Genomic DNA, 27,819 nt, shown 5'->3' on the forward strand with positions numbered 1-27,819 from the left:
TGATCTGGATAGCTCCCACCATCCCCATAAAAGTAATACAAACAAAAACAGATGACGAAGGCAGGATGGCCCTGATACATGGCAACATCAAGGGAAAGGGACTCTGCCTGGTCAGCACCTACGCACCTAACCACGACGCCACAACCTTCTTCTGCTCCCTATATAACGGCTAAGCCCATTCAGGGACTGCATCACGGTATGGGGGGGGGAGACCACAACTGCACCCTAAATCCCCTCATAGACAGATCGGACAACAAGCACGCCTGCCCAGCCCCACCAGACAAAATACTGAATGCACTACAGTACACGCTCAGAGACTTGTGGAGAGAGCACCACCCGGAGAGACAAGAGCACTCCTACTACTCGGCCCCACACGCGGTCCACACCAGAATAGACTACATCCATGTAACCGAGGAACACCTGGCCACGTTCAGTGACGCACAATACCTTGCCAGAGTGCTGTCGGACCACTCCCCAATGATGACCACATGGACGGTGTTCACGCCCAGACCCCCAGCCCCCACCTGGAGGCTTAGGGCTGAAGCCCTGTTAGATGAAGCCTTCACCGACCAGATTAGAAAAAGCACACTAGACTACTGGCAACTAAATATGGACAGCGTCCAACACATTGGCACAGCATGGGAGGCGTATAAAGTGGTCATGAGGGGTGAGATGATTGCAGCTATAGGTGGTGCCCAGACATCCATATTCGCCACACTAGCGCGCAATGAAGATGAGCTAAAAACACTAGAAGCCAAGGCCCCTGTAGACCCTACCCACGTCCAAAGAATGATAGAGCTCAAACAAGCTTGCCTGGGGCACTGGGAGACACTTGGGAAACTTAGCTACTCAAAATATATAGAACGTAGTCATGCCCTTGGGGACAAACCGGGGAAGCTCCTGGCTTGGCTCTACAAGAGGGAAACCCCCAGGACGCCCATTTGTCAAGTCCGTGACCTGGATGGCACACTGGCACACGCAGGCCGAAATAAATAAAGCATTCACCGGGTTCTACCAAGCCCTATACACCGAACCACCCCCGCCCACGGACACCGAAATAGAGGATTTCCTAGACATCATCGAGCTGCCCAAACTTGATGCCCAATTAGCATAGGCCTTAGAAGAGCCCATTACCCCCGAGGAGGTTATGGCCACCATCAGATCCCTGCCATCCGGGAAGGCCCCTGGAACAGACAGGCTTCCAGGAGAGTTCTATAAAACCTATGAGGAAACACTGGCCCCACTCCTAACCCAAGTGTTCAACGAAGCATACGAGAGAGGCACCCTCCCAGACACCACGAAGGAAGCTGTAATCATCCCAATACTAAAACCAGGAAAGGACAGCGGAGAGTGCACCTCTTACAGGCCCCTATCCATGCTCAATACAGATAACAAGATCCTGACTGCGCTACTAGCGCGTCGGCTGTGCAGATTGATCCCGCTGCTAATCCACCAAGACCAAACCGGGTATGTACCCGGGCGGACCATCACAGAAAACCAGTGTAAACTGCACCACGTCATTTATAGCACTAATGGCATGCCCGGTAAATGCGCTGTAGCATCCCCAGACGCCACTAAGGCATTTGATTCGGTCCGATGGACGTGGTTACATGCCACCATGGCCAGGATGGGGGTGGGCCCGGCCTTCCTAAAATGGACTAAACTCATATACACGGATCCCACGGCCATGGTGCACACCAACAACACATACTCTGACAAGTGGCGCCTCTACAGGGGCACGCGACAGGGGTGTCCGCTCTCACCTATGCTATACATTATTGCAATAGAACCCGTAGCGGCATACCTAAGGCAGAATAATGGGGACGGGGGCATCGTAATAGACGGAGTGACCCACCTGGTCTCCATGTACGCAGACGACACACTCCTCTACCTAAACAACCCAGAACACATATTACCATACATACTGGAGACATTGGAAGGGTTCTGTAGATATACAGGGATACAAATTAATCATGACAAGTCCTGCCTCTTCGCCCTTGCATCTCTAAGCGACACCAGTGAAGAAAGGCTCCCAGCCTTGGCCATCAAATGGAAGACCACCTCCTTCAAGTACCTAGGGATAAACATACATCGAGACCCCAAAACTGAGCATCCCTCAATACAGCGAAAGCCAAAGACAACCTAGAAAAGTCAATGGACTTCTGGGGCAAACTCCCGCTCTCAGTCGCTGGGAGAGCCGGACTTCTTAAGATGGTGGCGTTACCCCGCCTTACACTGCTTCACTAACGTCCCATACAACATCCCCCAGCAGTTTTTTAAAGACCTAAATAAACTATGTAGAAGATTCCTGTGGCAAGGCGGACAACACAGAGTGGCACTAGAGATACTCCAAAGACCCTATGATAGAGGAGGCCTAAAAATCCCTAATTTCGAACTATATTACTTAGCGAGCCAACTAAAGCACATAATCCAATGGATGGTGGACGAAACCACAACTGACACCCGCCTCCTGCAACCAGCCATACCTCACATGCTGCTAAGAGACCTATTCTGGACCCCAGACTGAATCAACACAGATGATGAATAACCCACTACCATAAAAGGGTGTCCAGAAACACCTGTCTGCAGCTCATACAGTTCTGTATTACCAACAGAGCGTACCTCACACTTGAAGTCATCACCAAATTTAAAGGAGCAAGGACAGTAGAGTGCCCCAAATGTAACGAACCACGTGTTGGGATGACCCACATGTTTTGGGAGTGCCGGGCCATACAACCCTTTTGGTCCTAGATTGCAGCAAAGGCCGCCAATGCCGACATGACTTTTGACGTACAGTCACCAAGAGCGTGCATCCTGGGCCGATACCGAAAAAGCAAAAAGAAAAATAAACCTCTGCACAGGCTCAAAGACTTGATGTACATTTTGGCCAAGAGACACATTGCCATGGGGTGGAAATGCCCTAGGGCCCCCAGTGTGGCGTCGTGGTGGGAGGACCTCGGTAAATGGACAACAGCAGAAACGGGCGCATGGGAAAACGCGCAGAGAGAACAGAGACTCGAAATCAGCGACGACCTACAACAATGGGTGGTGCCCACAGTGTCACTATTCCACCCAACCGAAACATCCTCTACCTCTGACGACCCCGGCAGCCCGGGAGAGCCATCCGGAAACGGAGAGAATCAACACAAACAATTGTGGTCTTGGAAAGTTGGGGGGGATGAGGAGGAGGGAAAGGGGTTACGCAAGATTTAAATGGTGCAATAATTATGTTAATTGTTGTATTGTTAAAAAGCCAATAAAAATCTTTGAAATAAAAAAAAGAGAAACTACATGTGGTCGGCGTCTATATATGGTCTGTCTAGCTACAGATACATGAAGCTAAAGGACATTGCAGAACTGTATACCCAAAGAATGTGGGTGTGAGTGCCAACAGACCTGATTTTCAGGGTGATAGGGGAGGGGCTGAATGGATGTTGCAACTGAGGGGTTCCTTTCAGATCCAAGTGCCCCATCCCCCACCGCCAGCTGCAAAGCAGTGACATGGAAATTACCAGAGCCCAATGTGGAGCCCTCTAGCACCAAAAGCATCCTCTGCAAATGATCATGGACGAAGCATATTTTTAAAATGTACACTATTTCTGCAATGCTGTATTAAATCCAAAGAGAAGCACAACATTCACCATCAACAATGAAGGGCATTAACACGATCGTTGTTTGACAAGCAGGGGGTTGGGGACGGTAAATTGATGAAGCACATAAAAGGTGATTCCTCGAGACCAAAACATGACTGCACAGGCGTGTGCACAAGTTTAAATCAAGAACGAGAATGTAACCTCGGGACATTGTGAACAACTATTGCAAAGAAGAAAAAAACAAAGCTCTAATCGCAAAGATGCAAATGAAGTCAATAATAGTCGAAATCCAGCGGTCCTTCCCCAGCGGCCACACTGATTTCTGCAGAATAAAGGGTGCTTTACACATCTCCAGTTTAAAAGCATCAGTTGTCTGAATATTTTGCAGACGTTGCTTTTGGCAAACCCTGCTTGTAATATATAGTCGACTAGATCCTATTTGTTTTATAAAGCGCAGACCACTGTTGACGTTGTAGTGGAGATCTCAAACAGTTTTCAAGTGCGAGCTTTGTGCATGGTGCCTGGGATCCGGTAGAAACTGAATTGCAGACACCAGGATGTGTTGGGGAGGCATGCCATTGGGACATGTCAAAGAAAAGTTGTCGTTTACAGTATTTGGTTGCATCTGTATGCTCAATATATGTATGGATCAATGAGTTTCTGTCATCTACCAAATCCTCATTTGCAGTGTATGGTGGCCCCCTTTCCTGAAAGTCTGCCTTTATCAATTTCCTGTTTCTACACAGGTCCGTCCTCCTACATGCTGCTGCGGGTTGTTATAGCTATCTATCTATCTATCTATCTATCTATCTATCTATCTATCTATCTATCTATCTATCTATCTATCTATCTATCTATCTATCTAGCTATCTGTGGTATTTGTAAAGCGCCTACGGCCAGGAAAGGCTTCTATGCTCTAAATCGAAAGGAAACATAGTATAGTTAAATTAGGATTTTCATTGGAACAAATAAGTTTTAAGCTTGCGTCTGAAACAAAGGAGTTGTCCAGTTGATCCTTTGGAAGAGACTTCCAAACCCTAATTGCTTGTACTTGGCAAGAACGTCCCATTGCACTTGACTGGTTAAATCGAACACGAGCTAGGGTCAGGGAGTCAGCAGCTCTAAGGGTATGCGGCAGAGCCGGCCTTAGGGCAGGGCGGGACGGGCGACCTTCCATGGCGCCGTTTAGCCCCCCAAAGGCGCCAGCTCGGGGGAGCCTTTCAAGGGCTACCCAAGCTGGCGTGGTTGGAGAAGTGTCATTTTGAAATTAAATGCGCTCGCGGGAGCGTGCGCATTTAACAACGATAGTGAGAAAATTACCACCGATAATCATCTTATCAGCACCCTATTGTTAAATGCGCCGGCTCCTGCGAGCGCATTTAATTTTAAAATGACACTTCTCCCACCACAAAAAGACATTTGGCGCCTCCACTCCGCCTGCCTCCACCCCCAATTGACCAGGGGTGCGGCGGGAGGGGGTGTGTGTGTATGCCAAATTGTTATTTTTCTGTCCGGGGCGCTGCTGCCACTAAGGCCAGCACTGGTATGCAGTGGTCAGTAGAAATTATATTTTTGTTGCAGATATTTGGGGCGCATTCCATTGAGGGCTTTAAACACAAGAATAAGTGCCTTAAATTTGATTCTTGCTGAGACTGGTAACCAATGCAATATTCTAAGGACAGGGAAAATGTGCGTGATCTGTGGTGTGGCAGGGCCAATTCTGGACGTCATATGCTAACTATCTGCAGGCAGTGCAGTGCTTATTTGGGCACTCCCATCAAACATGTGTTTCCATAGTCCATAGTCCATTCTAATTTGATAACTGCTCGATCTATGGATGCTGCATGCTATTCCAAAATGAAAGGTCTAATTTGTGTCATGACTATGTTGAGTCATTAGAAGTCGGGGGTCAAAATAGACGTACTGATGTAAATACTTTCATTTTGGCTTTATCGAGTGGGATTCCTTTCATGCGGTCCAAAGAGGATGACACAGATGAATATGGAGATGTAATTAAGCATTTGGTTTTTGAGGCGTTTAAAATCAGCTATTAGGTTTCCATCCATTCTTCAATATTATTGAAAACATTTGCTATGTGCTCTGAATTCTTTCGTAGTCTATCTGCGTGGAGCCTGACGATCAACTGAGTATCACCAGCATAATTTAGAAAGTTCATATTTTGAGACATTAGCCAGTCATGGAGTGGTTTTGGATAAACATTGAGAAGCAATGGAGACAGAGAGCCCCCTTGCGTCACCCCTTATTTAACAGTAAGTTGTCCCTATTCAAAGGTGTTCTGTTTTACTTTGGCAGTCTGTCGTTTTAGCAATGAATGAAACCATTTGGAGGCATTTGCTGAGATGATAAAATCTTGTTCCATCCTGGTCACGAGTACAGTGTGGTCCAGGGTATCAAATGCAGCCGAGAGGTCAAGGAGCATCAGTAAAGCTCTAGAACCCTGGTCAATAATACTAAGACGCTCATCTTCAACATTGCAGAGAGGTGTCTCAGTGCTCCTCCCTTTGAGAAAACCTGATCACAAATTGTCCAATAGCTGTTTCTCTGCAAGTGAGCCTGAAATTGGTTGGTGACCACCCTGTCCAGATTTTGTAGGAGGAATGAACTCTTAGAAATAGGGCGATAGTTTCATGTATTATAGGGTCTAGTGTTGTTTTCTTAAGCAGGCGATTAATCCAAATTCTTTTGAGATTTGCAGGCAGCTAGTTAAGATAAGAGTTAGTGCAGTTAGACACTGTTTAATCACAATGAATGGACAGGGATAACCTGGACATGTTGTAAGGTAAGCCCAAATACTAAGAAAAACTAAAGATTATTACATGCAGCCTTGGCTGGGAGTAATCCCAAAATCATTGAACCTTTCATCATTAAATAGCCGCTTTTATAGGGAGGAGTGACGTCATGTTTTATAACTTTGTTTCAAGATACATGTAAATTCACATTCACTGATTGGACAGTGGGTGCTCTCCCCTATAACAATCTATAAAATACCGAGCCCTATTGTCCTATCCTATTCGTTGTGACGATGCTAATGACTTCCTCTTGACAATGACATAATAATGGGTTTATCCAGCTTCTCCATTTCTAATTGGACAACTCACATTCTAACATTTTGAAACATATAACTGGATTTCTCATTGGCTGTCCCACCGCAAGTGTTCCTGGGTGGGTTTCTTTCACCTTAATCGGCCAATCAACTAGTGAGGTATAGACAGTGTGGCAACAAAAAAGAATACCTCATCACTTTTTCATGGGAGGCAATGGTTGGCACCATCTGATCATTCTCAGCCTTGCAATTGTTCAACTGACAGTTAATATTGTGACTTTTCGTTGGAAACATGTTTCACCTTTTGGTAGATTTCATTCCTTTTCCCATGAAGGGACTACATGACTTCATGAGGCTTATTTCTTGGCCATTGGCTCTGGGATCATTTGCAAAACTGTGATGTGTGTTTATGTTTGCGTGGGTGTGAGTGGGTTCCTACTCTTGTATATATATTTGATTTAACGAGGTATCAGAATGTTTAGTGTGTCCCCCCACCCTTCCCTGATTCACTATAATATTTCTTGCATTAATCAAGCGTCTCCTTACTTCTAAGGTCATGAATACTTGTTTCTTTATATTCTTAGTCAAAGTACCCCTGTCGTGTGTTACTTGTAACTCCAATCCTAGCTGAATGTTTTTCACTAGGGGGCAGTGTGTGTCTTCTGCCTGATCGACTTTGTCTGGTGCCCATCTCAGCACATGACCTCGTTCTCACCAAACTATGGCCTTTGACTTGTTTGTTTTAAAGTAATGTGCAAGAACACTATTTGTTATATGCTTCACTCGTTTGCGGCTTGGGAGTGTGCTGCACGCCCTGCTCCTAGCCAATCCCTGTTCAGCTTTTCACATCTTCGCTCATGGAGTCTGACCTTGTCCTTTGCATCACCTGAGACAAGCAGGAATTAAATGTATTTTACCATTGGAAATGTGAATGTTTCTCTGCGGCCTAGTTTTCTAACTACTGTGAAGGGCTGCTTCTCAAAATGCATTTTATTTAGAATGGCACAACTCCAGCTGTTTCATGTTACCTTGCCAATATGAATTTCTGTATGTTCCCAACTATTTCTCGGATTGTTATCTAGTATATTTTTCTGCTTAGTATTTCGACCATAGGAAGTGAGATGTGTCTGCTTCTGTTACTTGTAAGTGTACCCTATTTCTACTGTACTGCTGTATGTTAGTTTCCTCCTATTTTACTGCACACAGTTTGCACTCTCAATGCTAGTGTCTAATCTGCATTTCGTCATTGACTATTCTCAGAAATGTGTTTATCCCTTTGTCTGCTTCATGTAAGGCCAATGTATTGTGCGAAATAGCAAGGTGACTGGCCCTATGGGGCTCAAGTCTCATGTCAGAGAGATTTCCTTAACCTGTACTTTGTCTGACATTTGGGTCATTGGACTTGCATCCCAACAATGTGATTGGGTTCATAGATAACATTATGTTCATCATTTGTTCTATAGTGATTACAGTGCAATTTCATATCAGTGTGCTCTGTCCGATCATCCATAGTGATGTGGCCAGAGTTTAAGGGTCGGTTTGCTAGAATGTTTGCTATCACACATCTCATATTTTCAATTTTAGCTTGAAAAGCTAATGCAAGAGAGTTACACCATCATCATGTGGCAGGCACAGGTGTTATGCATGCATTTGGAGAACTGAAGATCTGGAACCTTTTTTTGGGGTTGACTTTCATTTCGCTCTGCCTCATCTCTTCGTATCTTTCAATCAAACCTCAAAACCTATCTCTTATCTTCTCTTGTCCCTTAACTCCCTGCCTCCCCTCTCTTCTGATATTTTTTGTTCAGCGCCTTTGGTGCAAGGGGCTCTATAAATTCAATGAAATTAATGAAATACATCATCAAACCTTGTATCTTACTACGGTGCACCATCAATTGCTCCAATACACAATTTTCTTCTGATTAACCAGGCCCGATGGACATATTTCACTACACATTGATCTGTGGTACTTTTACAGAGTGTGAGTGCAGCTTGTAAGATGCAGATAGCTGCTTCCCTCAGACTTGGTCTCAGATAATGTACTCATAGGGATTTCAGTACACTGCATAACAATACATGTGTGCAGGTGTTTCCTCACCAATGCCACATAACGAGCAAATGCTTGATCCCGCCAGGGTCCAGGACTTTGTCAAACTTGCAACATGTAGGGTGCCCATTCTAGAGCTGATATGCAGTATTCTTGTATACAGTGGGCTGATACTGTCTATGTACACCTCCGGTCCGAAGTTTGATTTACATGCCAAGTAACCCGGGCCTGATTTCAGCATGCTAGCTGCTGCTAACATTTTCCTCCTAGTAACAGTAATAGATTTGCTCTTTAATCTGTTAAAGGCTGTCTCCACAATGCACTCTGCTTTCTCCGAGAGTTCCATTTCGTTCATATGAACTAACATTCCTTTCACGTGGTCAACCTAAGGTATACATATTCCCCCAGATAAACTCAAGAGGTTTTTTAGAACATCCTGGTACTTACTTAGCCCTTTTGTGGACCAAACACATGCCCAGTATAGAACTGGGAGCAAAGCAGCCAGGTATCAAATAGGGCAAATATCGAGTTCCAGGTAGAGGAGTGCATTAAGAGATCATATAGTAACTTGAACCAGCTTTTTAAATGTTTGTTTTCTGCACTTTCAAGATTATCTATATTTGAGTATCCCCAAAGGTTTGTGCCATATAGTGACGCTGGGATGGATTGCCTGCGGGATAATTCAAAGGCTGCAGTAAATGCGCCTCTTCCATGTCTTTTGTAGAAACTCCTGTATGCACCACTGTATTTTCCCTAGAACTGCACAAGCCTTAGCCAGATGTTTGACCCAAGACCCATTATCGTTTAACATGATCCCTAAATAATTGTAGGACTGCACATGTTCCAGGGAGTTTTCACCCACAGATACATGTATTTTGGAAAATTTGGAAAACCGAGCCCTAAACAGAAGCACGTTTGTTTTCCCTACATTCAGACTTAATTTTTAATTCATCACACTTTTTTACAAAAATGTCCAGATTATATCTTAAACCTTGTTGGGAGGTGGACAAGAGGACCGCGTCATCAGCGTAAAACAGCGCAGGGTACTTGTCCTTTCCCATTTTTGGGCAGTCTTCCAACAGTACTTTGATGATATCCTCTACTTAAATACAAAATAAAAGTGGCACAAGCACTCACCCATGTCTAACATCATTTAATACATTGAAGGTGTCTGTTAACTTGCCTTCCAAACCATATCTCACTACAGCTTTGTTATAGTACAGGGCCTGCATTTTAGACATTCCTCTTCCTCAGGACTTGCCAAAGTTTCCACCTCGACACACCATCGAAGGCTGTCTTGAGGTCGACAAATACAGCATATCATTTTATCCCCTTAATCTTAATACATTTCCAAATCATTCAAAACAATCTAAAACTTTGGTCTATTGTACTTTTGTGCTTTTGGAAACCAGCCTTAAGATCTCTAATGGCATTGTTCTCCTCTGCCCATGTTTGTAGAAAAGACAGGATCACCTTCACAAAGATTTTCCCTGTGCTGTCTGTTAGGCAAGATTGTATGCAGTACCCTTTGGGTGCACTACAACAACCCTGCCCTCCTGGGAATAGGAACCCAACCTTTGGTATAAGTCTCTACTACACAGTTTGGTAGTGTGGTTGAGTAGCCAGGCTTATCTCAAGAGGGGTCAATGTGAGCCGTAGGGGAGTTACACAGAGCTCCACAGTAACAAGTATTCAAATAAACTCTTACACACAAGGTTTCTTGATTAAACAATTATTAATGTATTGAACAGTCAGTTAGAGTAAGCCTTCTTCAGAAGGAGCAATATAAAGCAACACACACATACACTTCACAAATACTCACTCTTAGTTTTCTAAATCAGCAAATACCCATTTGGTATGGCATACAGACACTTCCTATAGCCTCATGTGACTTCAATAGTTAGGGTGCTGTGACATTAATATATCACTGTTGCATTTAGAATATTCTTGAGAGGATTGTCAAAGAAAAGAGGATTCAGAATAAACAAGTATTCACACAATTATTCTTAACCAGGTAAGTACTTTCAATAACCCCCCCTCCCCCAGCGCAAAGTCAGTTAAGCCTTTCCTGGAAGGAAGGCAACACACATAAGCAGAGGAGAGAAGAGTCATTCAGGGAGCCAGGCCACCCAATGTTAAGTTAGCAAAAGTCAAGGTGAACTGAAGCACTTCTTGCAGGTAAGTAAAGGTCTTGCACAATGCTTTAGAAATCTTTGTAGCAAAAGTAGAATCAAATGTAGGGGCACAAGCTGTTAGGCCTGCAAGAAGTAGAAGATGCAAGCAACTCTACAAGAGCAACCGTGACCAGTCTCAACTGAGATCAAGCATGGTGGCACAACAAAAGGTGAGCTCTGTTAGACTGTACAGTACCTTTAGGTTGAAGAAAAGTGCAGTGGGTGGCTTCTGTTCCTGTGCAGCTCTGCAGATCCTGCTGTTCCTGGGCCTCAGTTATGGGTACAAGAGGGAGGACTTCTGCAAACCCCTGCACTGCAATGGGACGGTCACCGACCACAACCGGCAATCTTCAAACAAGTGGCACTTTGGTGTTTCAGCTCCTCGCGTCTACTGCAAATAGCACCACAGCGGTTTCTGGCTGTCGATATGGGCTTTCCTTGCATCTGGGGTCCTGCACTGTGTTGAGGGGGCTCAGGCTCAGTCGGTCCTGCTTCTGGGAGTCTGGAGGATCTTCCTGGAGCTCTTGGCCAGCTTAAAAGCAACGCACATGATCTGGTGTTCCTCTCCCTGGCTATTCGGTTCCAGCAACAACTGCAGTGGAAATTTCAACCAGCTTCGAGAGGATGTCCAGGTGGCTTACTTTGGAGTTGATTGGTCCCACTAGCTCAAAGGGAGAAGTCGTCCTTGCCGGGGCTTCTCTGTCGATGCAAATTCGGAGCTTCAGCACAGCAGCTGGGCTTCACCGGGCAAACCAACGGTCCAGGAGTTGCAGCAGGCGTCTCTTCAAAGTTCTTCTTCGGATTCCTTCATCCAGTGGTCAACTCTGCCTTCCAAGCCAAAAAGCCTCGCCTTTTATGCAGGTTTCTCCCATTCATTCCAGCATAGCTGTCGGTCAACCAGCAGGGTGGCTGTCCTTGCCGGACAGCCAACCGGCCAATCACATAAGAGTGCATTCCTGTCTCCTAACAGGGAGTTTCAGGCACCTCCCCCGCTTCCTGCCCCTACCAGACACCTTGAAGCCAGAGACGGGCTTCAGTCATGAAAAAATGAACAAAGGGATGAAACCTGGTTTGGCATGCAGAGTAAATCTCAAGAAGGACCTTTCCACAAAGAAATGGTGAAAAAAGAAGACCGGGGCCATTTTGACAAATATGCACCCATGGTGCTTTACCATGGCTGTGAACGCAGCCCGCGGTAAAGACACACAGTGGTAGTAAAAAGTAAACCACTGCCACCAGCCGTTCATCGAGGAAAGGGTAACATAAAAATGTTACATGAGAAGCTAGACAAATGGGGATACTAAGTAATCCCACCAGCACTCTATTGTAAGATGGTGTGTGATGGGTCTAGAAAGTTACAAATGTAATTAAAGTCAATTTCACTTTACTGCTCTTGGAAACAGTAGTTTATCCCAAGAGAAGGTATTTATACCTTGGGGAAATCTGAAAAGACTTCCCTGGGCTACTGCACTGAAGGTGCTGTGTGACACAATGCAAAAGATGATGCCTATGGAGTTTGTCAGACTCCACAACCAAAAGAAACGCAGTGTACAAAATCACATTAAAATACATGAGAGAGTGGGGAAAAGGGTCTCACTCTCTCCAGGTTAAAAATTCAAGTCCTCAAAACCCAGCAAAGTTGCTGGGGGTCTCTAAGGTAAAGAGGAATTAGCACATTTCTGAGAATTCTCCCTAAAACTGTCTAAGAGCGAAATTGGCACATAGTTTGCCGGGGACTCTCTGTCCCCCTTTTTATATATTGGCACTATTTGTGTGGATCGCCATGAAGGCAGGACCAAGTTAAGATTTATAAATGTGTGCAATAATTTGCACAGAGTCGGTCCCCAAATGCAGAGTTCATCCTTAAAGAGGTCCAAAGGGGCCTTATCTGGTCCCGGGGCCTTGCCACTTTTCTGTAAGTTAACCACACTTTGGACATCCAGCCCAGTCAATTCAAATGTCCCTGTGCTTGACACATCATACGCGGTTCCTTCGGATTTCCCCACCTTAACAAGGAGTGCCATACCCCTCGGGCCTGTCTCACCTTCGGGCAGACCCAACAGGCCCTAAATATCATTATATGAACTCATAAAGTGCTCTCTCCAACCATTTCCGAGTATACAGCAATTGAGAGGAGCCTCCTCTATTGTATCTTTTCCTGCAACCAATCTCCAATAAGTTATCATATCTCCTTCTTGAAAGGCCTTCGTAAGACATAACCGTGTATTTTTAGCATATGCCCTCTTCTTTTCACTAATAAGCTTTTTATATTTAAATCTGCATTGGCGCAGGCCGGGTTTATCTACATTTTTCGATCGCTCCACAGACATTTTAGCAGCACTTTATTTGCTTTCCGGAAGTCCGCATCATACCTGCAAGCCTTTTTTAAAGCAGCCTTTTTAATGTTTGATGATTCACTTGTAATAAATGGGGAAAGTCAGCTCATCAGAATGTCATACTCAGCTACAATGTCATCATCAGATGTTCCCTCTTTGCCTATTGTCTCCAGACTGCCCACAATGGCCCTGTAACTATTGGTCTTCATATCTTTTTCAACAATCTCAGACCATCCTATGATTTTCTGTGCATGCCCTGCAATTGCTATATCCCCAGCTCCGGGGTGGGTTTGGGGTTGATGCTCTACATCAATTCTAAGGCTAATTGTCAGTGGGTAGTGGTCACTTGCTAAATTTGGAAGCACCTCCAAATGGGTAACTTTACCCCAATCTCTGACCAAAACCAAAATGTAATCAGGAGTCGAGGTGCCATTTGCTCCCATGTATGTGATGTCAGCGGGTTGATCACTTGGGAAGCGGCCATTGCATGCTCTTAATTCTAAATTATATAGGATGCACATTTTCTCTATAGCAAAGCAGTTTAGCCTCTTGGTTGGGTCTGTTAGCCACCAAGTGTGGGAAATCCCAAACTGTATCTTGATCCTCCCACATCTCTTCTAATTCACTGATAGGTTCCAGTTGCAAGTTGAAGTCGCCCCCCGTAACAGTATGTGGGTCTTCATTTTCTCAGAGCATACTCCAGTTGTTACAAGATCTTGGATTTTTCCATGGCAGTTAGCCTGCATGCGGCAACGGGTCTGTTATATAGATTAAACAGATACATTTGTACCCCTTTCGGTGTTATAATACCATCTGTTCTGTCTAGGTCCTAATTTATTGATGTTAGTGCATTGAGGTGCTACATAATTTATGATTGTATTAATTTTGGAATAATGAGAATTAGCTAATTCATCTAATAATGAGGTCTGTCTAAAACATTCAAGACGTTGCTGGATAGGAGTCCCTAGTTAAAAACGTAGATGACTACATGAAATTACTTGTGTGTGTGTGTGTGTGTGTGTGTGTGTTGATCTAATAGGGGGTTGATCGAAAGAGATCAAAACAGATGAAAGAATAATCAGGCCATTAATAATTGCCCCAATGGCCACATTATCAAAGGATAGCATCGCATTGACGGAAAGTCTCATTTTTATGATCGGGCCATAGATGATCAGGCAATGTAAAAAGTGGATTTTGTTAAAAGAAACTTGACGAGACCTTGCAGCCCTGAATCGGCTGACTTGATGCTATCTGCACAATCAGAGATGATTCACATATGATGGCAACACCCCCACTTTTGCCACCACATCTATTTGGGTTCAGGAGGGAAAGTCCATCAGTAATGGCTGTGGCAACAGCTGGTCCAGAGTGACCCTGAAGCCAAGTCACCATAAGAGAGAATTTGCCCGCATGGCAAGGTGAAGATCTTACATTTAATAGTGCCACTTCAAAGTGTGCTTAAGTTTGCCAGTACACATGTTTTGATTTATTGAGGGTGTATGAACAAATTCAAGCCAGTGGATTTACAATAGTGTAATTCTGTCCATTTCCAGCCAATATTTGCTCTCTGTTGGGTTGCAGTGTATTGAACTTTGTTGGATATTTATCAAAAGAGGGATGTATATTTCTGTCTATGTATGGAATCCAAGTTCCTTTGAGGTCAGGAAGGGATAGTAGTAATGTGATTTGGGAACCCTGAGCTGCAGGGGGAGGAGTGATAGTTATGCTAAGCTTAGTATTGCAATGGGTCTCTAGTGGACCATTCAGATCTAAGGCAAGGACTCCAGCTGTTTGGACAGTTATATTTTGGCTTTTGCTTAGTTTGTGAGCAAGCTCGAAGCTCCCATTATTATTTTACTTGTAGATGTCATTTGAACATTATTTGTTGTATTATTCGTGTGCGTTTCAGCAGGTTTCATGTATTTGTTTAAAACAGCGGAGATGCACAAAACACTGCCAGCAACCCCGGATATTTGATTCATTGTGAACTTTGTAATTATTTAAATTGCAAGGTAAATTGCCTACCGGTAGGTAATATTAGAAAGTACACCATTGCACTGATAAAGACAAGTCAAAGGGCTTAAGAGCGTGAGAGTTGAATGGGGTAGAGTGATTTGCACATGCCGACACTCTAACAGGTACAAACATGCTATGTGTAGGTGCATCATGCCTATGCAAGACTTTTGGACAACAAAAGTGATGGGTGGAAGGTTTCGAATGAATCTAAACCACTGGCAATTGCTCTGGGCCAACCTTCCACACCACCGTTTTTAGCCCGTCTGTGCCATTGCAAAAGGGGACCAGCCATGTGCAAATCAGTCAGCAGCTGCCGCCACCGAAGGTAGCAGCCCAGCCCGAACTGCTAGGCCAGGTCCCCTCTGCACAGAAAACCAAGCAACCCCAGACATGTTTCAGCCTTGTTGGACCTCCTCAGTGAGGTGCAGCCTGGTTCCCTGTGGCGCAGCGAGCAAGGGACCCACGTCTGGGCATACCCTCTCTCACAAGGAGAAACAAACCGACAACAAAAGTGATGGGTGGAAGGTTTCGAATGAATCTAAACCACTGGCAATTGCTCTGGGCCAACCTTCCACACCGAGTGGGACGGGTATACCCAGACGTGGGTCCCGAGTGGGACGGGTATACCCAGACGTGGGTCCCGAGTCTGCCGGGCCTAGAGACCCAAGCTACTCCTCACTGATGACGCCCAACAAGGCTGAAACATGTCTGGGGATGCTTGTGGTCTCGTACAGAAGGGATGTGACCTAGCAGTTCGGGCTGGACTGCCCCTTTTGGGGTAGGACCAAGCATGATTTGCATATGGTTTTTCCCCTTCTGTAATGGCTTGGCAGGCTGAAAAACGATGGTCTGGAGGGTTGCCCAGAGCTTTGCCCGTGGTTATGATTAATTCAAAACCTTCCAGCCATCACCTTTCTGTTTTGCTAAAGTCACCCCGAGTGGGACGGGTATACCCAGACGTGGGTCCCGAGTCTGCCGGGCCTAGAGACCCAAGCTACTCCTCACTGATGACGCCCAACAAGGCTGAAACATGTCTGGGGATGCTTGTGGTCTCGTGCAGAAGGGATGTGACCTAGCAGTTCGGGCTGGACTGCCCCTTTTGGGGTAGGACCAAGCCTGATTTGCATATGGTTTTTCCCCTTCTGTAATGGCTTGGCAGGCTGAAAAACAATGGTCTGGAGGGTTGCCCAGAGCTTTGCCCGTGGTTATGATTAATTCAAAACCTTCCAGCCATCACCTTTCTGTTTTGCTAAAGTCACCCCGAGTGGGACGGGTATACCCAGACGTGGGTCCCGAGTCTGCCGGGCCTAGAGACCCAAGCTACTCCTCACTGATGACGCCCAACAAGGCTGAAACATGTCTGGGGATGCTTGTGGTCTCGTGCAGAAGGGATGTGACCTAGCAGTTCGGGCTGGACTGCCCCTTTTGGGGTAGGACCAAGCCTGATTTGCATATGGTTTTTCCCCTTCTGTAATGGCTTGGCAGGCTGAAAAACGATGGTCTGGAGGGTTGCCCAGAGCTTTGCCCGTGGTTATGATTAATTCAAAACCTTCCAGCCATCACCTTTCTGTTTTGCTAAAGTCACCCCGAGTGGGACGGGTATACCCAGACGTGGGTCCCGAGTCTGCCGGGCCTAGAGACCCAAGCTACTCCTCACTGATGACGCCCAACAAAGCTGAAACATGTCTGGGGATGCTTGTGGTCTCGTGCAGAAGGGATGTGACCTAGCAGTTCGGGCTGGACTGCCCCTTTTGGGGTAGGACCAAGCCTGATTTGCATATGGTTTTTCCCCTTCTGTAATGGCTTGGCAGGCTGAAAAACGATGGTCTGGAGGGTTGCCCAGAGCTTTGCCCGTGGTTATGATTAATTCAAAACCTTCCAGCCATCACCTTTCTGTTTTGCTAAAGTCACCCCGAGTGGGACGGGTATACCCAGACGTGGGTCCCGAGTCTGCCGGGCCTAGAGACCCAAGCTACTCCTCACTGATGACGCCCAACAAGGCTGAAACATGTCTGGGGATGCTTGTGGTCTCGTGCAGAAGGGATGTGACCTAGCAGTTCGGGCTGGACTGCCCCTTTTGGGGTAGGACCAAGCCTGATTTGCATATGGTTTTTCCCCTTCTGTAATGGCTTGGCAGGCTGAAAAACGATGGTCTGGAGGGTTGCCCAGAGCTTTGCCCGTGGTTATGATTAATTCAAAACCTTCCAGTCATCACCTTTCTGTTTTGCTAAAGTCACCCCGAGTGGGACGGGTATACCCAGACGTGGGTCCCGAGTCTGCCGGGCCTAGAGACCCAAGCTACTCCTCACTGATGACGCCCAACAAGGCTGAAACATGTCTGGGGATGCTTGTGGTCTCGTGCAGAAGGGATGTGACCTAGCAGTTCGGGCTGGACTGCCCCTTTTGGGGTAGGACCAAGCCTGATTTGCATATGGTTTTTCCCCTTCTGTAATGGCTTGGCAGGCTGAAAAACGATGGTCTGGAGGGTTGCCCAGAGCTTTGCCCGTGGTTATGATTAATTCAAAACCTTCCAGCCATCACCTTTCTGTTTTGCTAAAGTCACCCCGAGTGGGACGGGTATACCCAGATGTGGGTCCCGAGTCTGCCGGGCCTAGAGACCCAAGCTACTCCTCACTGATGACGCCCAACAAGGCTGAAACATGTCTGGGGATGCTTGTGGTCTCGTGCAGAAGGGATGTGACCTAGCAGTTTGGGCTGGACTGCCCCTTTTGGGGTAGGACCAAGCCTGATTTGCATATGGTTTTTCCCCTTCTGTAATGGCTTGGCAGGCTGAAAAACGATGGTCTGGAGGGTTGCCCAGAGCTTTGCCCGTGGTTATGATTAATTCAAAACCTTCCAGCCATCACCTTTCTGTTTTGCTAAAGTCCCCCTGAGTGGGACGGGTATACCCAGACGTGGGTCCCGAGTCTGCCGGGCCTAGAGAGCCAAGCTACTCCTCACTGATGACGCCCAACAAGGCTGAAACATGTCTGGGGATGCTTGTGGTCTCGTGCAGAAGGGATGTGACCTAGCAGTTCGGGCTGGACTGCCCCTTTTGGGGTAGGACCAAGCCTGATTTGCATATGGTTTTTCCCCTTCTGTAATGGCTTGGCAGGCTGAAAAACGATGGTCTGGAGGGTTGCCCAGAGCTTTGCCCGTGGTTATGATTAATTCAAAACCTTCCAGCCATCACCTTTCTGTTTTGCTAAAGTCACCCCGAGTGGGACGGGTATACCCAGACGTGGGTCCCGAGTCTGCCGGGCCTAGAGACCCAAGCTACTCCTCACTGATGACGCCCAACAAGGCTGAAACATGTCTGGGGATGCTTGTGGTCTCGTGCAGAAGGGATGTGACCTAGCAGTTCGGGCTGGACTGCCCCTTTTGGGGTAGGACCAAGCCTGATTTGCATATGGTTTTTCCCCTTCTGTAATGGCTTGGCAGGCTGAAAAACGATGGTCTGGAGGGTTGCCCAGAGCTTTGCCCGTGGTTATGATTAATTCAAAACCTTCCAGCCATCACCTTTCTGTTTTGCTATGCAAGACTTTTGAGCACTGAGTCTTGTTGTGCTAAAAAGGGCACCTTAAGGGGGTAGCTGGGAAGTATAGTCTCCATTGCATAGAGAGCACTTTGATAGAAAAGATCACCCGATTTAATGAAAACTAACTTAAAAAAAAGCCAACACACCGTTGTAAGATGCTAGATGCTATTAATAACTAAAGCTAAAACTAAATAACTATTCAAAACAATATGAAAATAAATGAAAAGCAAATCAAGTGCAAATCAGAAGTAAACAATAGACCACACAAACAGTGACACCCATTGTCCTTCACTTCTCTCCACCCTCACCTTCTTCTTTTCTCTTTGCAGCAGTTATTAAAAACCTCCTGTTTCGTTCTACCTTCCTCTCTTCTTGTCCTCTGCAATTTGCCAAGTGAAACCCTTCTCCAGTCTCATCCTTACTTGGTCCCATCTCGGTGTCCATTTCCCCTCCACAAATATGTTGTTGCCTATAGTGGGACCCTGGAGTATGTGCAGCCAGCTTAGCACCCTATTTGCAACCGCTTTAATTGTCCCTCTACGTGGTTCTGTCCCGGGCTCTAGTAGCCCTTCCTCTTCCGCCCTCACACCACATGCCCAGTCCTTCATTTCCCTCCTTTAGGGTCGTCCTCTTTTTAAGGAGGACTGTCCTTAATCTCTCTACAACATCTCCCCCTGCATATAATCTGTGTGGGCTACTGCTCTTGCGGTCTAGTGGCGGTCCTCTGGGTGTTCGTCGTGCTCTTTTCCTTGCTATCTGTCCTCCATCTTCTCTTCCATCTTTTCTCCTGTCTCTTGATTTGGGGACATCCTCTGGGTTCACCTCTGTCCTTTCTTCCACCTCTTTCTTCTTCATACTTTTCTCCCTTCACTCTCTCTGTTGCTCTACGACCTTCTTCTCACCTCTTTCTTCACAGTGGAGCCAAAGTCTTTATGTTAATCCGGAGGGCGCTGACCTGACTTACCGCCTGCTGTACCAGACCTTTCCTTTGGGCGCAAGGAACTGGCGGGAGTGGATGGCCCTCCTTTGTTTATTTAATGTTCCCCTTTTCACAAGATGCTGGGGCCAACTGTGGTCCAGCACGTCCTGGAGCAAGGACATGATTTGAGGTTGGCGGTGTGTGGAGGGGTTTTGCTCACTGCGGGCAGGCAGCAAACCTATTCTCTTTCCTGTATGCCTGTTAGCTGCTGGGCGGATGGCCCTTCTCCCTACTTTGCGACTTGCCACCGTCTTCTCTCGTGCAGAAGGGCAGGATACCATTCCTTCTCAGTTGCGGCGGGCCACCGTTGTTCTATATTCCACGGGCGGGTTGCCCTTATTCTTCACCGGGCAGACAGCCCTTCTTAAGTCAATGGGCGGACTGCCCTCCAGCAATGGTTGCAGCGAACTGCTGTTTTCCACTATCCAATGGGGCGGATTGCCCTTCCTTTCCAGTTGCAGCAGACTGCTGTCTATGCGGCAGGGACACCTGCAGTTTTAATATTTTGACGTGGATCCGGCAGACTGCCGATGCATTGATTCCCTTCCTGGGTGAAGTTCCTCTATTCGACTTGCATGGGAAACGGTTCCCTTCGTTGCCAGTTGTTCTGGCCTATAGTGGCACTCTTGAGTATGTTCAGCCAGCGTAGCACCCTGTGGGGGCACTGGGGCGGAATAACCAACAAAGGACTTTGAGCCAACTGTATTTGCAACCTCTTTTATTGTCCTTCTACATGGTTCTGTCCCGGGCTCTAGTAGCCCCTCCTCTTCTTCCCTCATGCCCAGTCCTTCCTTTCCCTCTTTTTAAGGAGGACTGTCCTTAATCTCTCTACAACAAAATACACCATCTGCTTGCCATGGTTTTCATAGCCCTGCACTCTCTGGCTTCCTGGCACCTGACCCTTGACTGGCTCTTACTCCTCATTTTCTGGCTGCGAAATAGATAAAGGACTACATGCTTAGGACTACAAACACAGTAACCAATCCCTTTTCTTTTCTTTATATTTGTAGAAAAACTCTTAAAATATGCTTTCTGAGGATGGCAGTTCTACCTTTTTTTTTAAAGTTGCCTCCTGTTTCTGTTTTGTTAATCTGCAGTGGCAAATTCTGCATCTGTCAATGTAAGGCCGATTGAAATATAATTATGTTCCCACATTATGTATGTATTTTTGTCAAAGCCAAGATTTAAACCCAACTCTCGACAGTTGCAAAAACAGCACCTTAACAAGAATGCTACATTTGCCAGTGTTGCCTTCTTTCTTTCTGGTGGCACATATATTGCATCATGTTTATGTACATGCCAATTTCACTTCTTGATGTGGGCAGCAAAATAAATATATGGAAAAATCCTCCAAACTAAATAAGAAGACTAGGTCATAGAAGCTAATGCACTCAGTCACCTACAGGCAGGGTTCCCTAAAGGGGTGAGTGCCAGTAACCAGGTATTCATGTTAATCATGATCAGTGATAAGCATACCAATATTAAAGGAGATAATTTGAATCTTTCATTTGTAGATTTAAAGATGGCTTTTGATAGTATAGTATACCAAGCACTGCACTATAGAAAGCACTTTATAACAAAAAAGGTTGCAGTAGCTTTGCTTATGGCAATGTTTCAGCTATAAGACAAAACATCAGCTAGAGTAAGATTGGGCCTGGGAGGAGAGAGTACTAATACATTTCCTGTCATCAAAGGATTAAGAAGGCATATTCTGGTCCACCTTCTCTTTTACTTATTTTTTGATGGGATATTGGAGGAACTCCCCTGTGATACATCAGACGTACCAGTCATCGGCGGGGAGCGGATAGGTATTCTGTTCTTTGCCAAGGATTTGGTAATCATGTCTAGGATACCATCGGGATTTAAAAAACTAACAAAGCATTTCGTCAAATTTTGTCTAGAACAAGGGTTGTAAATTAATAGTAGCAAAACAAAAATTATGAGATGTGGAAAATATCGGGCCCTGTGCCCAAGAATTAACATCTCTATAGATAACCAAAATATGCAAGAATTCCCTTTTTTTACTGCTTTGGCGTCAGAATCTCGTGACGTTAGCTGGAGGGACCCTGTTGCTAAGGCTAATTTGACACTAGGAAGAAACAGTATTTTAACAACTGTAACATTATTTTAGGGTTCCTTAAATTGTTTATGAAAAACCTGCTCCATTCACAGCTGCTGCCAATGACTGCGCTCTATAAATCTCCACAGCTGGAGGTAGCAGGTTTTTCATAAACAATTTAAGGAACACTAAAATAATGTTACTGTTGTTAAAATACTGTTTCTTCCTAGTGTCAAATTAGCCTTAGCAACAGGGTCCCTCCAACTAACGTCACATATGGAACGTGGCCTGCTGCGCATAGGTGATCATCTATCCATCCAACCTATATTGTATTGGGTTTGCAGATGGGTTTCAGACTCCCTGGCCAAATTTAGGGAGGCTCTAAAAGATATCCTTGCATACCAGAGTGCACGATCTCTTAAATGGTTCAAAAACATCAAAATATGTTTACATCTCCTTAGGTTGGATCATTATTGGTATGAGTAAGAGGGTATCAATGAGAACTCCAGACAGGTTGTCATTAATGCACATAGGGAATTTGTAATGGAGCAATATGTCACCAAATGTCTGGATGTCTATGGGTTATGGATATCTGTCTGTGAAACAATTGTTCACCATTGAGGATTACCTGTCTCTCATTGAAAACCCAGTGACGAGAGCCCTGGTTTTAAAAATGCGACGAGATGTGCTCCCTCTGGCAAAAATCAAAGCCAGGTGGAATTTAAAATGTGTGAGCGCATGTGTTTTCTGTCCTGATAAAATCGAAACCCTGCAACCTTTTGTATTCTTATGTCCTCTATATAATGAAATTAGAAGCAGAAATTTGACAAACTGTTTATCTAATAGAGTTATCTTGAGTAACAAATTCGGTTGGGTGATATTGTATGTAAATATGTGCTCTGTAAAGCGCTTTGGATTAAGGTGCTATATAAATAACCCATCATTATCATTATCTTATGCCTTATGAAAGGGGGAGCATTGTGTAAAAGGGCAAGCTCGATGTAATATTTGATGTCTCTGACTACATAGCTATGGCCTGGAGAAGGAGAAATAGATTCCTATCTGGTAGTTATTGAAAGGTATCTAGGGTACTGGATGTTAAGATGCCATTGTAGCGATACCAATGATGTTTATAACCTTTGTGTTTTGTGCAACAACTTACAAACCGCACTTGAACTAGTTTTAGGAAATGTCTATGTCATTAGTCTATAGAGTAATTTCTGTATAAGTATTATTGAAGTTAAGTATTTTTTTATTGTACCTAAGCAGGCAGATATTGTAATTAATGTTTTATGGTTTATTCCTATGTATTGTTTGTATATACATTTTAAGGTTGAATACTGAAATAAAGTAAAGCAACAGGACATGCTGAAATACTATTCCACATGAAACACAGTTGTACAAAAGGTTTCCTTGCGCTTGAGCTGCAAGTCAAGGCTTGCACAGTAGCAAGAAGCAGCCAAGGAGAACGCTGACGGGAACAGCCTTGGCATGTGAAGTTCACATTTTTACCAATACTGGAAGAAGTCTGCTTGAAGCTACTGTCAATCATGGGTGCTCTCTTCACCTCTCTCTGCAGAGGGTCTACATGTTTATTTATGTGTGTTCCTCTCTATTATACCCACAGGCGGTGGAGGAGGTGAACGCACGGCTTCGAGAGCTCTACCCTGAGAGTGAAGAGCTGTTTGATATCGTCTTGATGACTAATAATCATGCCCAAGTTGGGGTGAGACTCATAAACTCCATCAATCACTACGGTAAGTAAAATAAATAGCCTTTTGTGGCCACCTTTGACTGCCACGGTGATGCAATGTGTTTCACTTTGCTTCCTCTGTTCCGGTTGGTGGAGCAGTTTCTCTTTTCTTCTCCAAAGCCTCCATGCAAGGCGCATGTTTATTTGCTTATGTCAGAGCCAGAGCGACAGCACACATTTCCTAAGCTCCCAAGAAACCTTTCTAGCCAAGTTCATCCGCAAGCTGGTGGGCTTACATTGTCAAGTGTGAACCTCTCATTCTCATCAAGGCCCTTCAAGATGTCATTCCTTGCCCACCTCCCCATCCTCCTACCAACGATTTTACTGCATTCTGACAGCAGGATTATGAACAGCAGCTGAGGTGAGACAGAGATGATCAAACCCCTCACTCGCCAGTGTTGCATGCAAAGACTAACAGAAACGACTTCACACACATTCACAGTATGGGTGGGGCATACCTAAGTCACATGGAGGCCTTAATGGATTCCAGAGTAAAATAAAGATCTAAAGGGAGCAGCAGGGTGGTCTCTTGTGAGCACACTAAAGGCTTCACTCGTTCCCTGGACACCTTGGACACAGTGTCCCTACCACTTTGAGTCTTGGCTCGTTATGAAACCTACTGTGGGAAAATTGTTGGAATAAGAGTGTAGATAAATGGCAAATGGATATGAGGAGGGATTCACAGCCAGTTTGTTGCAAATGAAGCGGTCATGTTGGTTGGAATGGAGATCTTCCCAGCTTAACCCAATGGGGATTTCCATAATGTTAACAAATGAACACAAAATGTTATTTGTTATGGTGCTTAGACCATTATTATTTATTTACTTATCCTAACACAAAGCACAGTTCCTACATATACACGCACACACCCACCCTTACAATAGACCGTTGTTTGACTTTATAAATCCCATACATTTATACATGCATACATACATAATTACACAAACACAGGCCCATACATGTGCACATTGCCCTCACACACACTGTGCCGCACTAAGCACACATCTGCACAAACACAGTTTAACACTGCACAGCACGCACACTCCCCAGCTAGGTTTCGACTATATAAATCACATACATTCATACATACATACGTGTATACAGGCACACACATCTCCACACGACACACACACATGCTGCACTAAGCTCACCTATGAGCACACAGTTCAACACTGAGCACGCACACTTGTACACACACAAATACATAGACTCACTACCCCAGCAGCACTGCACACACATCACCCTTGTTACTGCATACACACCACCCACAGCACTGCACATACACAGCCCCAGGCACTGCATACACTGCCCATAATACTGCACAGAACCACATGCACACATATCTACACATGATAACTGGCTTTACTGTGATCACTATGAATATTGACATTTTGCATTACTGTACTAAATTAGCATAATGGAATTTGGCAATTATGCTGTAACTGCTTGTAATAGCATCTGGACGTACTGAGCTACGAAGGGAAAATCGACTATGGAATCAATGTCCTAATTAGATATAAAGGAATGTGGCTGTTTTATGTTAACTGGGTATAGCGAATCCTGATGCTTGTTCTTAGCAAACTGCACATAAAAAAATATTTTCCCTTGATTGTTAAGTAGCCTTAGTGGAAACTGGTAATGCTTTGCTGACTACACATATCCTTGACAATGAGTTCAGTACCTGTGGCAATATTGCAAATACTTGGGGTTTGATGGATGGGTACTTGTTAATGGTGTAGTGTTTGGGGTTTTCCTAACAAAAGATTAAAGTGCTGTGAATAGCAAGGCCTTCAATGGCATTACCTGGCGTATCACAACAATATGTGGCACATCAGAACCATGGCATATAATGTCACAACCCGGCAGATGATGGTACTTCCTGGCTATATGATGGCAATAGTTGACAAATAGTGTGAGTACCGGGAGATATAATTCATATATCGCCACCGCCATATAGTTAAGGTGAGGCGCACTCCCATAGGAACCTCGAAAAAAATGAATTGTTAATACCCTTTTACTCGTTTGACGGATTTGGCTGAACATTTGAAGTCAATTAGGGACATGTGGGCCCCACAGACTGCAAAGCTTGGTAAAGATTTGTTAAAAAATAAAAAGTTTATAAAAAAAAAGAAGAAAACAGGATTGCGACCCACTTCCCATTCAATTTTCCATAGACAAAAAAGGTCAATTTTTTCCAGACCGCACAGCCCAAACCGCTGGATAGAATTGGACCACGCCCAAAACAACTTGGGCACGAAGCATTTACTTGAGGCCTTTTTGCGGATTGGGGTTTATTTATCTTTATTTATTGAACATTTGTATGGCGCCTAAACAGCAGAAAGTGCTTCCAGGTGCCACAAGACTAAGGGGGAGGGTAAACAGAGGAGAATAAACCACATAAACGGTCCTACTAGGCCTTGTGACATTCGGATTGTGCAAATGCAGCAAGCAAGAAGTGTGGGGGGAGTGGCAATGTCAGGAGGAAGAGGGGTAAGGGTAGGGCAAGGGGGGGTTAAGAGAGGGGGAAGGGGGTGGATGAGTGCTAAGGGGAGCCCAGAAGGCACGTTTGCGAGGGGATGGGATAAGAGTAACTAGTGCGAGGAAGGGACCAAACTGAGTAGTCTAGTCAGTGAAGGACGCCGGAAAGCAAGTGCTGATAAGGGGGTGCTGAGGCAGACTGGGCGAGGCAGGGCCTGGCCACAGTATGACCCAGAAGGACTCTGGGACATGTCGCAACAGCAGGGGGCTTTAGCAAGGAAGGGGGAGAGGGAAGGAGAAGAAAAGGAAGGTCTTGAGAAGTTTTCAGAACTTACGGAGATTCAGCTCAAGTCTGAGAGGGGCAGGGAGGCCATTCCAGAGGGAGGCTCCTACCGAGGAAAAAGATCTACCCCCATCCCCTGCAGAGAGTTTGAGCTAGTCGACCGAAGGACTCTAGCAGGGAGGTATTTAGGGAGAGGAAGATGAAGGTAGTGGGGTCCCAGGGGCCAGAAAGCCTTATGGATGATGCAGAGGATCTTGAACTTGATCCTTGCAGCCACCAGGGGCCAGTGGAGAGATCTTAGGGCAGGAGAGATGCAGTCCCTGGGCTTGAGGCCAAGGATAAGTCTTGCAGTCCTATTCTGGCTTAAGTGCAGAATGCAGAGGGAAGAGAGAGGAAGATTAAGGAAGAGACTGTTGCAGTAGTCCAGCCTGGAGAGGACCAGAGTTCTAGAGACATTGGGTTTCTGGGGGAAGGTGAGGAAAGGGGAAATGCCTCTAAGGAGGTGAAGCCGAAAGTGTGCCTTCTTTGCAAGAACATCGATATGAGGTGAGAAAGAGAGAGAGGATTCGAAGATTACACACACGTTTTCTGCCTCACGAGAGAGTGAGTGGAGAGGGCCCATGGAGGTCAGCCAGCGAGTAGGGGGGAAGGAAGGAGGGGCAGTTCCAGTGAGAAGGCTCTCTGTCTTACTGGCATTAGGACAGAGATCATTAGAAGCACATCATGCCTGAATAGCAATCAGGCAGTCAGGAATGAGAGAGGAGGTAGAGGAGGGAAGCTTAAAGGAGACCTTAGTTTCATCTGCATAACACTTGAAGTGAGGTGAGAAGGTGGAGATCAGGTGGGCAAGAGGGGCAAAGTAAATGTTAAAGAGCCACAGTGAGAGGATAGAGCCCAGAGGGATGCCACAATTAGAGAGCGAGGTAGAGGAGAGGAAAGGGCCCATTTTAACCTGGGAGGACTGATTCAAAAGGAAGGAGGTCACCCAAGCCAGTGCCTGGTCCGTGATGCCCAGAGTATTGTGGAGTTGATTTAGGAGGGTGGCATGATCGACAGTGTCGAAGGCAGCGAACAGATCAAGGAAAATGAGAATAGAAGGAGAGTTGGATTTGAGGTTTGAGAGCAAGTCTTAACGCTTGTTCAGGACAGCAGTTTGCATGCCTTTGGCTACTCTGAAGCCAGATTGGTGGTTGTGGAGACAGCCAACTGATTCATTATGGTGGATTACTTGGGAGATGACCAACCTCCCCAGGAGTTTGCTCAAGAAGGGTGTAATGGATATAGGGCGGTAGTTAGCTGTGCAGGTAGGGTCCACAGACAGCTTTTCTAGAAGGGGGGCACAAGGGAATTTTTAAGAGGTGATGGGAAGGAGCCTGTGGCAAAAGTGGGAGCAAGGGTGGAAATATTGTCCTTGAAAGTTCTAGAGAAGCACGGGAGCACTTGTTTGGAGGAGACTTTCATAGAGCAGACCGTCTTGGTGACCTCAACCGGTGGTATTG

At 45.5% G+C, this 27,819-nt stretch overlaps 1 protein-coding gene across 1 annotated transcript in view; it reads left to right on the forward strand.

Moving 5' to 3' along the window:
- The window catches only part of NT5C1B (5'-nucleotidase, cytosolic IB), a 145,071-nt gene that overhangs the window by 48,755 nt on the left and 68,497 nt on the right, over positions 1–27,819 (forward strand). Inside the window, exon 3 of the mRNA XM_069605920.1 lies at positions 23,434–23,563. Within this exon, the coding sequence (XP_069462021.1) occupies positions 23,434–23,563 (130 nt within the window). The remainder of the gene's footprint in view (positions 1–23,433; positions 23,564–27,819) is intronic.

Source organism: Ambystoma mexicanum, chromosome 4p (assembly GCF_040938575.1).
Source record: "Ambystoma mexicanum isolate Mex_15411 chromosome 4p, UKY_AmexF1_1, whole genome shotgun sequence".
In the NCBI taxonomy this organism is placed as follows: Eukaryota; Metazoa; Chordata; class Amphibia; order Caudata; family Ambystomatidae; genus Ambystoma; species Ambystoma mexicanum.